The sequence below is a fragment of the Pleurodeles waltl genome, chromosome 5, assembly GCF_031143425.1.
Source record: "Pleurodeles waltl isolate 20211129_DDA chromosome 5, aPleWal1.hap1.20221129, whole genome shotgun sequence".
Classification (NCBI taxonomy): Eukaryota; Metazoa; Chordata; class Amphibia; order Caudata; family Salamandridae; genus Pleurodeles; species Pleurodeles waltl.
Genome location: NC_090444.1, coordinates 756,827,026 through 756,843,097, shown reverse-complemented (window position 1 = coordinate 756,843,097; position 16,072 = coordinate 756,827,026). Strand labels below are relative to the sequence as shown.

At 43.3% G+C, this 16,072-nt stretch overlaps 1 protein-coding gene across 1 annotated transcript in view; it reads left to right on the top strand.

The window, feature by feature from the left end:
* The window catches only part of SYNE1 (spectrin repeat containing nuclear envelope protein 1), a 1,478,055-nt gene that overhangs the window by 752,013 nt on the left and 709,970 nt on the right, over positions 1 to 16,072 (top strand). The window contains exon 75 of the mRNA XM_069234720.1: positions 15,817 to 15,993. Coding sequence (XP_069090821.1) covers positions 15,817 to 15,993 — 177 coding nt within the window. The remainder of the gene's footprint in view (positions 1 to 15,816; positions 15,994 to 16,072) is intronic.

The following is a 16,072-nucleotide window of genomic DNA, read 5'->3' as shown; positions in this document are numbered from 1 at the left end:
GGAATTGTCTCTGAGTGTGTGTTCCTCATTTATTGCCTATGTGTATGTACAACAAATGCTTAACACTACTCCTTTGATAAGCCTACTGCTCAACCACACTACCACAAAATAGAGCATTAGTATTATCTCTTTTTGCCACTATCTTACCTCTAAGGGGAACCCTTGGACTCTGTGCATACTATTCCTTACTTTGAAATAGTGCATACAGAGCCAACTTCCTACAACCAACATTTGGGGAAAAATGTTTGAATTTCCTAAATCTATTTAAAGTTGAGATTTGAGTGAAAAATAATATAGCACTAGGACACTTATTACCAGTATTATTACCTTTGTGCCAGGGGCATTTAACCTATACCAGTAATATATTACTTATGTAGATGTATTCTAAATCAACCAATCCATTTTTACATCACTGCTGTCAAGCATGCCTTGTCCACAGAGGTGTTCATTGCTGATAATCATGCACATGGTGGCCATTAATATAATCCTGTCTGATTCAATCACTTTTACAGCATTAATAATATTAGTGGCTCGGAATGGTGTCCATTACCCACAAGTAGCTCTCATTACAGAATAAGTTGGAGACACCTGCCCTAAATTATACCTTAAAGTGATGAATGAAATATTTAAATTAATCTCAGCCTTTGATTATTACTCAGGCTGCATTGTGGTCTGTTGTTACTTTGCATTCCATGCCACCTTTGTTTTGACCCAACCGTAAGCAAATCATTCTTGACCCAGTTCCAATGGGACCAATCCAGCCCAACACCTTGGGCTGAACTGCTTCAATTTTGAGGCCTCCCTCACTACCTAATGAAGCTAACTTTATTTCACATATATATCGCCCTTCATTTCTTTCTTATCAGTTGTTTGTTTAAGCCTAAAACATAAATTGTTCACACTTTCTTAATTTGTATTATTGCCAATACCTAGATTTTCCGGTTTGATTCAATTGGAGTGGAGAAAAACAATCTGAAAAGACTTATACAGAAAACAAATGAAAGAGATCTAAGTATACTTTCGAAAGGAATAATTGACATTGTAAATATCTCTTCTCATGTATGACTACCTGGAAGAGTTAAGTTAAATAGCCTCAAACCTTGCAATAGCTGACCTTTTCAATGAGTATGTATTGGTGTTTATTTTGCTAGTGAAGTCTTCAAATCAGTTCTTCTTTACACTGAACCCTTTCCCTAAATATGTTCGGATATTTGCATGTTGACACTGCTGCAGATTTAATGTGCTATGATTTATGAACTTTGAAAAAACTAATAGTTATTCAACCTTCTCCTACTCTTTCCTGTGGATTCTGTCTTTGAATATTGGGAGTAGACTTTCAGGCTTTCAGTGAATATTCTGTCATCTTGCTTCTCTTTACTTACAAGCTCAAAGATGCTGCTCTGCCATATTCACCAGCTAGCTCTGACACAGCAGTTTGATTTTATGCAGGTTTGATTGTTAAGCTTTGTATAGCAAACACTAAAAACCCTGGAAGTACTAGTTCTCCACATATACATATATTTTGTGAACAATCAGATCAAATGGAAATATCAATCAATCAGTTATTTGTATAGTACAACTTCTCACCCATGGGGTCTGGTGAAGGAGCATTGATCAGTGGAAGAGCCAGGTCTTGAGGTCCTTGTTGAACTGATTCAGCGAGGGGGACTGCCTGAGATGGAGTGGCAGCGTGTTCCAGGTTTGCGCGTGAGGTGTGAGAATGATCTACCTCCTGCTGTGGTCTTCCTGATTCGAGGGGTGGCAGCGAGGGCCAGTTGAGCAGAGCGAAGTTGTCTGGAGGGGGCTTAGGAGGATAGGCGGTGGTTGAGGTAGGTTGGTCCGATGATGTGCAGTGCCTTGTAAGCGTGTGTCAGGTGTTTGAAGGTGATGCATTTTCTGATCGGGAACTAGTGCAGGTTTCTCAGGTGGGTGGAGATGTGGCTGTGGCCGGGGATGTCCAGGATGAATCTGGCCGCTGCATTCTGTATTCTCTGGAGTCTTGTTTGAAGTTTCTTCGTGATGCCAGCATAGTGTGTGTTGTGTAATCCAGTTTGCTGCTGACGAGTGCGTGGGTGACCGTCCCTCTTGTTTTTATCGGGATCCGCTTGAAAATCTTCCAGAGCAGATGAAGTGTGTGGGACCACGACGATGAGACAGCATTGACTTGGCGGACCATGGATAGCGAGGAGTCATGGATGATACCAAGTTTGCGTGCGTGGTCAGTGGGGGCAAGGGCGGTTCCAAGGGCTGTTGGCATCCAGGACTCATCCCAGGTGGTGGGAGTGGGGCCCCAGGATGAAGATCTCTGTTTTGTCTGAGTTGAGCTATTAGGAACCTTGGGAGCTTATAAATACTGAAGTGCCTTTGAGAGTTTTTGGCCACTGAAGATAACCAATATGTTTTTTGTTAGATTTTCCCGTATATCTGAATTTAGGTACAGTCTTCTGAATTTGATTCTACAAAATCTGTGCACTGATAGGCAGATATTGAGTAATTGTGTTGATTTGGTATAGTAATGCCTGCCTGTAAACATGTGTATGTCAGGCAAATTATTTATATTATTCTGTTTTCTACTAGTAAGCAAGATAACATTTTTAGAAACAAAGAAAAAACTTCAAAAATTTCGAGACATTATCACATGTTCTCTCCTAATAGGTCATTAGTGCTTTTTCTGGTAAAATGTATATCTTGGCACCTCTGAGAGGACTTCATATTGACAGGAAGTAATTTTAAGTAATCAGTCTCTTCAGGGCTGATACACCTGTGAAATTAGCTCAAATCCTGACCTCTCTAAAATGATTAGCAAGCCATGTTCTTGGACCATAGAGGGCATTGGAGCCAATAATTTCCACTTCAGTTTCAGTTACTCTAGTCACACGTTCAATTGTAGTGCCTCTGTCCTGTGGTTTTGTTTGTAAAAACCATTCAAAACTCACTATAAATGGTATATCACTCCTTCCTATTTATCAGCACACACATTGCCTGGAAAATGTAGAGTGTTTAATACTAACCTTAACTCAAAGTCAGAATGAAAACATACCCCTGAAGTGTACACTCCTTATATCAGTGGATCGACAATTATTGATTGAATATCACTCACCTTAATATACAAGCTGTTATGATCATTTCTGGGTGGATCCTTGGAAAAGGCAGAATGTTGGGACGGTCAGATGACCAGACTATCCACCAGTACCATTGAAACCACCCCAGTTACCATTGTGGCTGTTACAACCTTATCCTTCAACCCCTTGCTGCTGCACAACAGAGGCCGTAGCTGGTGTAAAGGACCAGTTAGCAGCTGAAGTGCATGTCGAGAAGTAACGTGATTGTTGTTGTCATGGTGGTTCATGGTGGCAGATGTGTCTTGATTTCCATAGTGTGTATGCTGCTATATATGAGTAACGTCTCACATACACCTCTATACTTATACCACATAGTTTCTTCAGGGTAAAATCACCCATATAAACTCACATTAAAAACAAATCTCATAATAATAACAAATATCCCAACAAATATCAAAATAAAACAAAATATCGGCTGTCACCTAAGGTGCAAGTGTGAGGGTAAACGTATTCTTCTATCCTGCTAGTGAAAGAAACTAGATTTTGTAGGCTTTTACTTATTGTGCCCCAAGGAATATCACTAGGAATCAGGTCTGAGTTGCCCTGAAGACACAATTTTATCTGACATGCATTACTGGAGTATATGAATGGAGCGTCTTAACTTGATTCATAGTGGATGTTATTCACCATTGTGTCCTTCCTCCAATAGGCTGGGCCTCAGTAGGCACTTCCTCTCTATACCATTGTGACTGTTTATTGGTACAAACTCTATTACATTTGTATTTTTTTAAATTGTATTTCCTTAATTTCTTGCATCACAAAGACTTTAAGAACTGCAGAGTGTATTTTGTCCAGATGTTGTATCATATGATTTGCTATGTCAAGGCTTGGTCTTTATTTTTACCAGTCAAATTAGGATATATTATGTGTGAACATTTGCGATAAATGTGCTGTGTCATTTGATATGCATTATCATGAATCTACTTAACATTCCACAGAGTAAGATAGTGTAAGAATGAACATTTTATTCTCTCTAAGCAGAGTAAATCATTGTGACGTGTCTCTTCCCTTAATAACAATACAATGTCTGTATTTGTGTCCCACTCCAGGGGACTTGTGTCATTATTATTAGTGACACAGATGTAGCAGTGTGGCTGGCATGTGTTCCCACTTGCAAAAGAAACATAAAATACCACCAATAGTTTCAGAATTCTCCCAGCATTGTTTGTTTGTCAGGTCTTAGTAGATGGAAGTGAAAGGAAGGCAGGTGTGAATGCAGCTCAGCTATAACAGCTGTCTTTGAATTTACAGTGAGCTCCCTTTATAACATACAAATATAATTTCAATCTGGGGCACAATGTGGTGCAAGAGTCCATATACTTTGGAAAAAGTTGATTCAGTATGGCGCCCTAACACCTGTTATTTTTCACATTGTTTTCTTTCAGTTTTCCTTTGTATATTAATCACCATTCCAATTCTCCAGGTTAACCTTTTGGCTCTGTAGGCTTGTATTTATATTTCCATGTTGTAACTTTCTTTTTCTTCAAAATTAATTATTTTCCCTATGTTACAGGTTTCTCCTGATATGTAACAGCATAGTTTTTTAGTGTTTTGTTATGATGTTTTTTCACAAAGCATTTTTATTGCTTTTCTATATTATAACATAAGTCAACCATTTTGTTTTGCATTATTGGTGATGTCACAATTTCACTGTATGGTAATGTGGGCTAGGCAAATGATGTAACAAAATGTCAAAATGAAATAATGTGTTTCATTATAAATTTGAAAATGCAATTATTTAATCTGCAGCTAATAATAACTGTGGATTCCCTTATCCCTTCCACCCGAACAAATTGGGTAGGAGGCTCACCAACAGTTCACTGCAGGTTTAGTAAAGTTGTTTGCCTGAGCAACTGTAGTGCATCTGCAAAATTAGAACCATGGAAGGGCCATGCTTGTCCAGTCAAGTCCAGACCAGAAAGGAGCAGGATAAGGGTCGGGGGAGAGATGTGGGGGCATTAGCTACAGATACAAAAGGTAAAAAATATATGTTAGTAAGCATAAAATCTAGCCAAACGGTTCAAGAACGTAAGATTGCATAAGGAGATTTAATAATGCATGGGGTCTGTCATCATTTTTAAAGATATCTTTGTGCTCTTGCACAAGATCGTTTCATGAATCTTCAATCAGGGTTTGTCCGAGTTGAACTTTTGCTCCCTGCATTATGCAGTCTATTTTTGTGATTCGATATGCCAGGACACATAAGACAGAGGGGCAGAAGATTTCCATCATCTGGTAATCACTATTATGGCTAATTGAAGAGTCAGGTCCAATAAACAGGTAGTCAAGGTCAACTTCGCCTTCTTGGGGCAGGAATATATTTCCCACCAAGATGCACCCATGATTATCTAGGATATTGCAGCCTCTCATCTCAGTGCATCATCAGGACCCCTGACCAAAATAGTTGCAACTGAGTGCAGCTCCATAGAGTTTGTGTCAGGTAAGCTGGTCTGGTATGGCATGTGGAGGAACCAGGGAAGACTGAGGGAAAGGGCTGGTGAAGCCTCTGAAGTGTGAGGTAGACCCTGTGAAATATATTGAGTAAGTTTGAATTGTGCATTATGCCTGACCTTGCAGAAGCGTACCCCCATGCCCTGCAACACTTTGTCACTGAAAACCTGTTGTAAGCCAGATTCCAAAGGATGTCTGAGGTGCTACAGTATCATTCCCATCTGATCTCTAATGGTTCTATAAAACCGAAAAATCTATCTCCTCCCATGACCTATTATGTTTAGATTCTTATTAAGTTAAAAGAGAAACTCGTTACACAATATTTATGTAACAGTGGTTCTCATTTGTGTCAGTTGATAAAGGATATTAAATTAGAAGGCTAGATAATATCATGCAATAGATGACACATTATTGATAAGTCGACTAATACCCCCACAATAATAAGTGAACAAAAAAAGAAGCATTTTATAGCTTCAAACATTACATTCCAACAGAATGTCCATAAAAACACAAACAGAAACACATTACAATGTGTCCCCAGCGTTACAACCACAGCAAAACCAAATAAACAGTAAAAGTAGAGGAAAAGGATGATTTCTTGTATCAGTAGCAAAATTAGCAGTTCCTTTGTTTGTTACTCATCTGTGTTAACAACGTTTTGACCCTTAATTAAGATACAAGCATCTAAGGCAGGGTGTTCAAACTTAGGGTGGGCACCTCAAGGGGTGCCCCAAGTGATCCCAGGAGGGGCGCCAGGCTTTGGCCAAAAGAAGCATTGTACAGATAACACTGCATTTTTAAGCAGAAAAACATTTATTGCATTATTTAAAAGGTAACAGAACTTAACTGTGATGTTTAAATAAGCTTTTGCATAGTTAAACAGTGCCAACTTAACAGAATAATTGTGAAACATTCTTAGGGGGTGTATGAAAATATCTTCTTTTTGCCATGGTTACCCACATTTTCTGCCTGATGTAAGTGTGCTTGGCTGTGTTCGCTGGGACCCTGCTAACCAGGACCCCAGTCCTCTAAATTTTGTCACCGCATACTGGTAACCCAGTATTTCACCCAAAATTGGCATAGTGGTCCCCCCTTATTAGTCCCTAGTGTATGTTACCTAGGTATCCAGCTCATTGGGGTTCCAGGTGATCCCTATGGGCTGCAGCATTTTTTTGCCACCCATAGGGAGCCCATGCAAGGGCTTCTGCAGGACTGCCATTGCAGCCTGCATGAAAAGGTGCATGTACCCTTTCACTGCCATTTACACTGCACCAGGTCACTTATAAGTCACCCCTATAGCAGGCTCTACAGCCCTGAGGGCAGGGTGCAGAGTACCTGTGTGTGAGGGCACTCCTGCACTAGCATAGGTGCTCCCACAACCTCCAGGGCCATTTTCTCTGACTTTATGAGTGCAGGAACACCATTTTACACGTGTACTGGACATAGATCACTATCAATGCCCATCTACATAAAGGTAACTTCAAACATAGGCATGTGTGGTATCAAACATGTTGGAATCATACCCCAAGGCTTTTGCAAGCAATTGCTTGTATGATTCCATGCACTCTGGGGGCTCCTTAGAGAACCATCTGAGGTTTTCCAGGCAGCCCCAGCTGCTGCCGCCTCTCAGACAGGTTTATGCCCTCCTGTTGCTTGAGCAGCTCAAGCCTAGGAAGGCAGAACAAAGGATTTCCTTTGGGAGAGGGGAGTTACACCCTCTCCCTTTGGAAATAGGTGTTACAGACATGGAAAGGGTAGCCTCCCCAAGCCTCTGGAAATGCTTTGAAGGGTACAGATAGTGGCCTTCTTGCATAATCCAGTCTACACCTGTTCAGGGGCCCCAAGGCCCTGTTCTGGTGTGAAACTGGACAAGGGAAAGGGGAGTGACCACTCCCCTGTCCATCACCACCCCAGGGGTGGTGCCCAGAGCTCCTCTGGAGGGTCCCTGGGTTTTGCCATCTTGGATTCCAAGTTGGCAGGGCACTCTGGGAGCATCTCAGTGACCAGTGCCAACAGGTGATGTCAGAGCCCTCCCCTGATAGGTGCTTACCTGTTTAGCTGACCAATCCCCCTTTCAGGACTATTTAGGAACTCTCTCTTGGTTGGTTCTTCAGATTCTGATTGCAAGACTTCAGCAGGAATCCTCTGCATCCTTTACTTCACCTTCTCATCAAAGAAACTGCATCTGTACCATCCAGGAACTCTAAAAACTGCAACAAAGAAGCAAAGACGACTTTTGCAGCATTGTATCTTCAGCTCCTGCCAGCAGCTGAAACTGTTTCCTGGTCTTGCATCCTCAGAGGACAGCCTGCCTTCAACCTGCACCAAAAGAATGAAGAAATCTCCCTTGGAGTGAAGAAGTAACTCCCCTGCTTCAGCAGGCACCTCTCTGCATCGACGACCGTAGTATGGGTCCCCTCTCCTGAAGAGCTGTGTGGATCCTTCCTTACGGCTGGTGGACTGAAGTATTCCAATTGGTCCTGACATCCTACTGTCCAACTTTGGTGGAGGTAAGAGCTTGCCTCCCCACGCAAGACATTACCCCTGTGCACTATGTGTTTTGCAGTTGCCAAGGCTTGTTGGCATCCTTCCATGAAGTTCTTCATTCACCGTGCAGCTCCGGTACCCAGCACTCCTTCCTGCGACGCACAGCCTCCTGCGTGGTTCTCCGGCGGCGTGGGACCCTTGGTTGTAGTGCTGCGTGGGCCTCCTTTTGCACCTTCTTTGTCCCCAAGTTGTGGAGCTCATGTTCACGCTGCCTGGTCTTCTGGGGACTCTCTGAGTTGCTGAGAGCCCCCCCTGACTCCTTCTCCTAAGTAGAGTCCACCGGGTCCCTCCTTTTCCCGGGAAGTTCCATTTTCTGCTAATTGTGAGCTTTGCGTGTGCCAAGACTTGTTGGCAGAATCCAGCGACGCACACCAGACTGCAATCATTCATCTGGCATGGGACATCATCTGCACCAACCAGGAACCTGTATCTGTCTTTTTGGGTGCATAACTGGCTTATTCTTCACTGGTGGTTCTTCGTTTGCACCTTCATCTGGTTTAGCAGGGGCTCCTGTTCTCCCTGGACTCTTCTTTGCTTCTTGGTCCCCTTCTTCCACAGGTCTTCAGGTCCAGGCATCCATCATCAGTGTCTTGCAGTCTCTTCTGGTTCTTGCATAAACTTCTTTCTAGTGTTCTAGGAAAGTTACTGTCATTTACTCCTGCTTTCATGGTCTCTAGGGTTGATTCTATTGATTACCTTTAGTGTTTTCTAATACTCCCAGCACCCCTCTACACACTACATTTGCCTAGGTGGGAAAACCAACTTTCGCATTCCACTTCTTTAGTATATGATTTGTGTTCCCCTAGGCCTATTTCTAACTTTTGTGATTTTCAATATTTGCACTGTTTTCTAACTGTTTTGCAGCTATTTCTGTATACTAGTGTATGTAATTTGTGTATTACTAAACACCTAAGGGAGTATAGTCTCTATGGTATTTTTGGCATTTGTGTCACCAAAATAAAGTACCTTTATTTTTGTAACACTGAGGATCTTCTTACATGTGTGTGAGTACTGTGTGAGTACAGTGGTATTGCATGAGCATTATATGTCTCCTAGTTGGGCCGTGGCTGCACATCCACACTACCTCTAGAAAGCCTGGCTTCTAGACACTGCCTACATTTCACTAATAAGGGATAATTGGACCTGGTATAAGGTGTAAGTATCTTAGGTACTCACTACAAACCAGGCCAGCCTCCTACATTGGTGGCAGCAGTGGGATAAGTACTTGCAATTGTCTTATCACTCTGTCACCTGTTGCTTTCCACAAGAAAGACTACTCTATACCTAGAGCTATACACATATACCTAGTACAAGGTTCTAGTCTCTTACTTACTTTCCAAGAGACTAGGGGGGTTATTCCAACTTTGGAGGAGTGTTAATCCGTCCCAAAAGTGACGGTAAAGTGACGGATATACCACCAGCCGTATTACTTTTCCGTCACTTTTGGGACGGATTAACACCTCCTCCAAAGTTGGAATAACCCCCTAGATGTTAAGTAGATTATGATTTTCCCTACACTATACTAACACACTCACATCATGTGTACTGCTGGGTATAGCTCTGAGGTCATGGGTACTCCATATGAGGGCATGACCTTTAAGGAACTGAAGGGGCGTTGCACAGATAGGAAACTAGATGTGAGGAAGAACCCCAACAAGAATTTCCATTGGAGCCTCCTTTTTCAGGATGATCAGGAGCATGCCAAGAGGCAGGAGGAGGTAGAGGGAGATTCTAACCCCTTAGAATCAGAAAATCATCCTTCAGGTTAAGGGGAGGGCTCTTCCAAAGACCTTACCCCTAGCAGACCCGGTAGTGTAGCTGGTAGTGGGAGGGGTAGTCATTCAGGTAGGGCTCCCTTCACACCCAGAGGTCAAGTCACTAGGGTCACAAAGGTTAGGGAGATGTCTACCACTGCCCATTCACATATCACCTCACTGTGTGAGGAATCCCATGGTTCAACTTCCAGGTGATGACTCCATAGAAAGGGAGCTCAGGTAACTGAGACTGGAGGAGGCCAGGCTGAGGCTGCAGCAGCAACAGCTAGCCCTAGATAAGGAGGCCTTGGCCGTGGAAAGGGAAAGGCAGGGGTTGGAGTAGTACCCCTTGGTGGCAGCAGCAGCAGTTTCAGGATTTATGGGGTCAGGAATTACACAGTTGATTCTAGAAACCTGCATAAAATTGTTCTCCCATACAAGGTGGTGGGGGGGGATGATATTTAAAAGTGGTTTGCTGCACTTGAAAGGGCCAGCAAAGTTCAAAGGGTCCTTCAAATGCAGTAGGATACTATTGTATGGTTGTATTTTTCTGACAAAGGGAGGGATGGACTTCTCACTGTCAGAGAAGAAGACTCAGACAACTACAGTATTCTTAAGACTGCACTCTTGGATGGATTTGGCTTAACCACTGAACAATACAGGATTTCAGAGAAACCAGAAAAGAGAGGCAACACAGGATTGGGTTGACTTTGTGGACTGTTCTGTTAAGGCTTTAGAATGCTGGTTACCTGGCAGCAAAGTGTCTGATTATAATGGCTTATACAATCTGCTTTTGAGAGAGCATATTTTGAATAACTGTGTCTGACTTGTTGCACCGGTACTTGTTAGACTAAGATCTGACCTCTCCCCAAGAATTGGGAAAGAAGGCAGACAAATGGGTCAGAACAAGAGTGAGCAGAAAAGCTCATACAGGGGGTAACAAGGACAAGAAGAAGGATGGTAAGTCTCTTGACAAGGGTGGGGACAAAGATAAAAACAAAGAGTCATCATCAGGCCCACAAAAAAACGTCTGGGGGTGGGTCTTAATCCTCTTCACACCATAAGAAAAAAAGGCCTTGGTGCTATATTTGTAGGAACAAAGGCCATTGGGCAGGAGATAGTGCTTGCCCAAAGAAAAGCACCAAGCCTCCCACCACCACAACCCACACTGCTTCAATCAGTGCCCCTAGCAATAGCAGTGGTGGTGGGAAAAATAACACTACCAACAGTCAATCCAAGAGTGTAGCAGGGCTGACTCTGGGAAGTGTAGTGGGGGTTGATTTAGTTAGAGAAACCACTGAGGCTGTTTTAGTCTCTGATGATGGCATTGACATTGCCACCCTTGTCGCTTGTCCCCTTAATATGGATTAGTACAAGCAACCACCGCCAATAAATGGTGTTCAGGTTGAGGCCTACATGGACACACACAGGCGCCAGTGGCACAATGGTGACTGAAAAACTGGTCGCCCCTGAGCAACACTTACTTGGTCATCAGTACCAAGTGACAGATGCCCATAACAGCACTGTAAGCCACCTCATGGCTGTTGTGGATCTCAAATAAGATGGGGCTGGGGGGTGCTACTGGTCCAAAGAAAGTTGTGGTATCCACAGACCTACCTGTAGAATGTCTACTAGGGAACAACTTGGAGACTTCAGCTTGGGCTGAGGTGGAGTTGGAGGCCCATGCTGCCATGCTGGGCATTCCTGGGCATATCTTTTCTTTGACAAGGGCTCAGGCGAAGTAGCAAAGAGGACAGGGAAACTTGGATCCTGGTACAATGGACAAAGAGCTTCCCAAAAGTAGGGGTAGAAAGGGTAAGAAATTATCCACTATCCCTCCCTCCACTGATGATTCCCCCTTTGAGGAGGAGGAGTCAACTCCCTGGACAGAACCTACACATGAGGAGCTGCACGCTGACACAGCTGAGCTTTTAGGTGCAGGGGCCTGCCAGGGAGGGGTTAAGTGTGGCATAGCAGACCCGTCCCACACTTGAGAGTTTAAGACAGCAAGCTGTCAAACGAGAGGCAGGGGATATCAGTGACACCCATAGGGTGTACTGGGAAAACAATCTCTTATACACTGAGGCAAGGGAACAAAACCTGGTGCCTACAGGAGACTGGCCATTCCCTTGCAGTATACCACATTTTTGTTGACCTTAGTTCATGATATTCCCCTTGCTGGACATCTGGGGCAAAGTAAGACTTGGGACAGACTGGTCCCTCACTTTCACTGGCCTCGCAAGTCAGATGACACAAAGGAGTTGTGTCGCTCCTGTTTTACTTGCCAAGCCAGTGGTAAGACTGGTGGCACCCCAAATGCCCCCTTGATCCCACTGCCATTGGTTGGGGTACCCTTTGAAAGGGTAGGGGTTGACATTGTTGTCCCACTTGACCCTCATACCGCTTCTGGTAATAGGTTCATTTTAGTGGTAGTGGACCATGCCACTAGATATCCAGAAACTATACCTCTGAGGACCACTACAGCTCCTCCAGTGGCCAAAGCCCTTCTGGGAATCTTTTACAGGGTGGGCTTTCCAAAAGAGGTGGTGTCTGACAGAGGTAGCAACTTCATGTCTGCATACCTGAAAGCAGTGTGGAAAGAGTGTGGTGTGACCTACAAGTTCACCACACCTTACCATCCCCAAACAAATGGGTTGGTTGAGAGGTTTAACAAACCCTCAAAGGCATGATTATGGGACTCTCTGAGAAATTCAGAAGGAGATGAGAGGTACCCCAGAAAGGAGTGAGCCACCACCCCTTTGAACTCCTCTCTGGTCACCCTGTTAGGGATCCATTAGCTCTTGTGAAAGAGAGGTGGGAGCAACCCTTGAAGCCCCCTAAACAAGATTTAGAGGATTATGTGCTTGGCCTAAGATCAAGAATGGCTGAGTACAATGAAAAGGCCACTAAAAACCTTCATGCAAGCCATGAGTTACAGAAACAATGGCATGACCAGAAGGCTATCCTGACAGGTTACCAACCACGACAGAAGGTGTGGGTACTGGAGTGGAAAAGAAGGGTGAGGTCACTTATTTAGTTTACCCAGGCACTCCTAGTAGTCCTCTTAGAGTACTTCATGTGAACCGCCTGAAGCCCTGCTATAACGGGCTGACTTAACCCTGCTCATGGCCACTGATGAGGGACAGGGAGGTGATAGTGACCCTCTCCCTCATCTCTTCTCCAACAGTGCAGCTGATGGATCAGTGGAAGGAGTTATCCTTGCAGACTGCCTTACTGAGTCTCAGGAGGAAGACTGCTAGAACCTCTTGGGTCAGTTTTCGGAACTCTTCTCTGAAACCTGGTCAGGGTACATGGTGTGAGTGCACCATTGATACTGGAGACAATTTACCTGTCAAAAGTGAGATTTATAGGCAGCCTGACCATGTCAGAGATTGCATTAAATCTGAAGTTCAGAAAATGCTTGACTTAGGGGTAATTGAGCACTCTGAAAGCCCCTGGGCCCAGCCCATGCTGCTTGTGCCCAAACCTCACTCTGAGAATGGAAAAATGGAGATGAGGTTCTGTATAGATTACAGAGGGCTCAATACAATAACAAAGACTGATGCTCACCCTATACCCAGGGACAGATGAGCTGATAGATACACTGGCATCTGCCAAGTATTTGAGCACTTTTGATTTGACTGCAGGGTATTGGCAAATCAAGCTTTTAGAAGATCTTAAACCTAAGACAGCTTTCTTTACCGTTGGAGGGCATTATCAGTTTACTGTTATGCCTTTTGGTTTGAAGAATGCACCTGCCTCCTACAGGGGGCCTATTATTTTTTTCTCCACTGGGGGGGCAAGGCATCAAAAAGTTTAAAACCTTTGGTCTAAGGGAATCTGGGGACACCTGTACTAATTAATAGAAAGGGATTAGGGAAAAATGGTGGTCTTAAATTGTGTAAAATATGAGCGCATGTGTAGAAATTACCTGGCAGATGCGGATTAATAGAGGATGGAAATTAATAATTACAATTTTGGACATGTCCCAATTGGAAAAAAATACATGTGCACCCTAGTGCAATAGATAAGATTTGTATTTACTCAGGGGAATTTGGCCTGAGGAGGTAAAAATTCAAATAAAACTGGATGAGCATTCCAAGGAAATAAATAAATGAACCAGGGCAATCTCTGATAAGGATGCAAATTACCCCTAAATAATCCAGGAGCTGCTGCTGCCAATGTGAACAAAATTAGAGAGCCATATTCAGTAGGATGGGCTCCACTGAGTGACAGCCCGACATGAAAAGTCACTATTCCGATAAGGTAGGAGACAGCGTAGGGCAGCCATCACTGAGCATTCAAGTTGGCTCAAAAACAAAGCTTGAAATTAGTCATTCACGTCAGTCCTCAGCACGAGGTGTCACGAAGTACGAAGTTGTACTGTTTAATAGTGGTCATTATGTCACAGATGAATTGCTAAACCAGGGATTAGTAAGCATTATTGTAACTGGAAGCAGTTCTTAAATGCCCAATTGACCAATACCAAATGCCCAATGATGGGCAGGAGTAAAGAGCAGAAGTGGGTGGAGGGATATGTAGTTTGCTGTTAGTATTTGAAACAAACACATTTACAAGTTATCATGCATAGTAATACATTGATATTTACAACACAAGTACTGCTCCTTGTACTAGAATTTAGTCTACAACACTCATAGAGCAAATCTAAATGCTTTCTATTCCTAGAGGAATTCAGTATATATCATGATTGAAGTAGAAAAACATATTCTCTCAGTTCCTCAAAAGAGTTCAGTACATTTGTAATGGAATTACTCATGGTAATCCATTTACATTCAAGTCGTAGGATGAAAGAGAGAGATCCCCTCCTCTCACAGACAGCTTTGCCACACCCAGTACTTGTCATCTGATATCGTTGGCTGAGTGCTAATTCTCAGTGTATGAGATGCAAGAGGGGTAGTGGTTACTCCACAATGAATTCTGCTTCGATTTTGCCCAAAACATATCTTTACCTGCTGGGTTGTTTGTTCAATATAGATCAGAGGGCAAGGACACCATATGATATAGACCGCATTAGCGGGAAGTCCCCATAGATGGTGAAGGGAATTATTATTTGAGACGTTGGGGCCAGCTGAATGCACAAAATTATCTTGAATATTCCAGAGCGCCAAGTCAGTCTGGGGAGAAGATCTCCTCAGGCATGCGTAGAGGCTTGTCTCTATTCAGCCCTTTCCATCATTATGACTCACAAATAGTTAAAGCTAGGAGTAAAGTTATAGGGACCATATAAATGTGAAATATATGTAGGCATTACAAAACCAAAGGGGGAGAATATAAACCAATGTATGCCAGGATCAAGGAGGTCTCATTTTAAACCAAGTCATCGCGGAGTGTAGAGCATTTCTGACATTTATAAACTTCTACACAAACATTGAGTCAGTTGTCTGAGTAGATGAATTGGAGTTTCTGAATATCGTTGTAGTTTGGGTCAATCATGGACCCTGAGGCAAAAAAGTCATAATATTTCCTATTCATTATGTGGGGTAAACTAATCTAGGGGCTAATTGTTGAGCTGTTACTGGATTTGGTGTCTTCTACATCGGCTTCCAATTCATCAAGTGTGCAATACACTTTAGCTGTTCTAAGAGAGGCAGCAGTCTTGATACTACCCTTGTGGTCCACCCATAGTTGCATCTAGGAGGGTAGGCCATCCAGTGACTCATGAGTCAGCTGTGAGGTGCACCCACAACATCACTGCTGAAGGGGTCCATTCATATGCCTGTGCAGTTGCTGCTCAGGGAGCTCCATGATATTGTTCTATCCAGGTCATGTTCTGTAGTGATGCTAATGATTACATTCAATATTCTGCACCTTAATCCTGTCTGTCTCTTGTATTTCCCTGGGACTAGTAAAAGGAAATGATTATGGACTTTATGTGCTTTAAAACCAGATTGAAACACTGATGTGTGGTATATCTGTTGCAGATTGAAGAAAGAATGCTGCATTCTCAGCACCTAGCTCAGGGTTGGGAAGACGTCAAACAACTGAAGTCTGATCTGTCAGGCTATTTTCAGGATGCAGAGCAGCAACTGCAAAACATGAAGAGGCGGCGGGCTGAGCTAGAACTGAAGATTGCCCAGAACATGGTGCAGCAGATCAAGGTAAATCCACAGACTGATGTCTGGTTTAAAGTGATCATCTGTTACTGATCATCAGGTGACCTGGAAGTGTAGCAGGTAT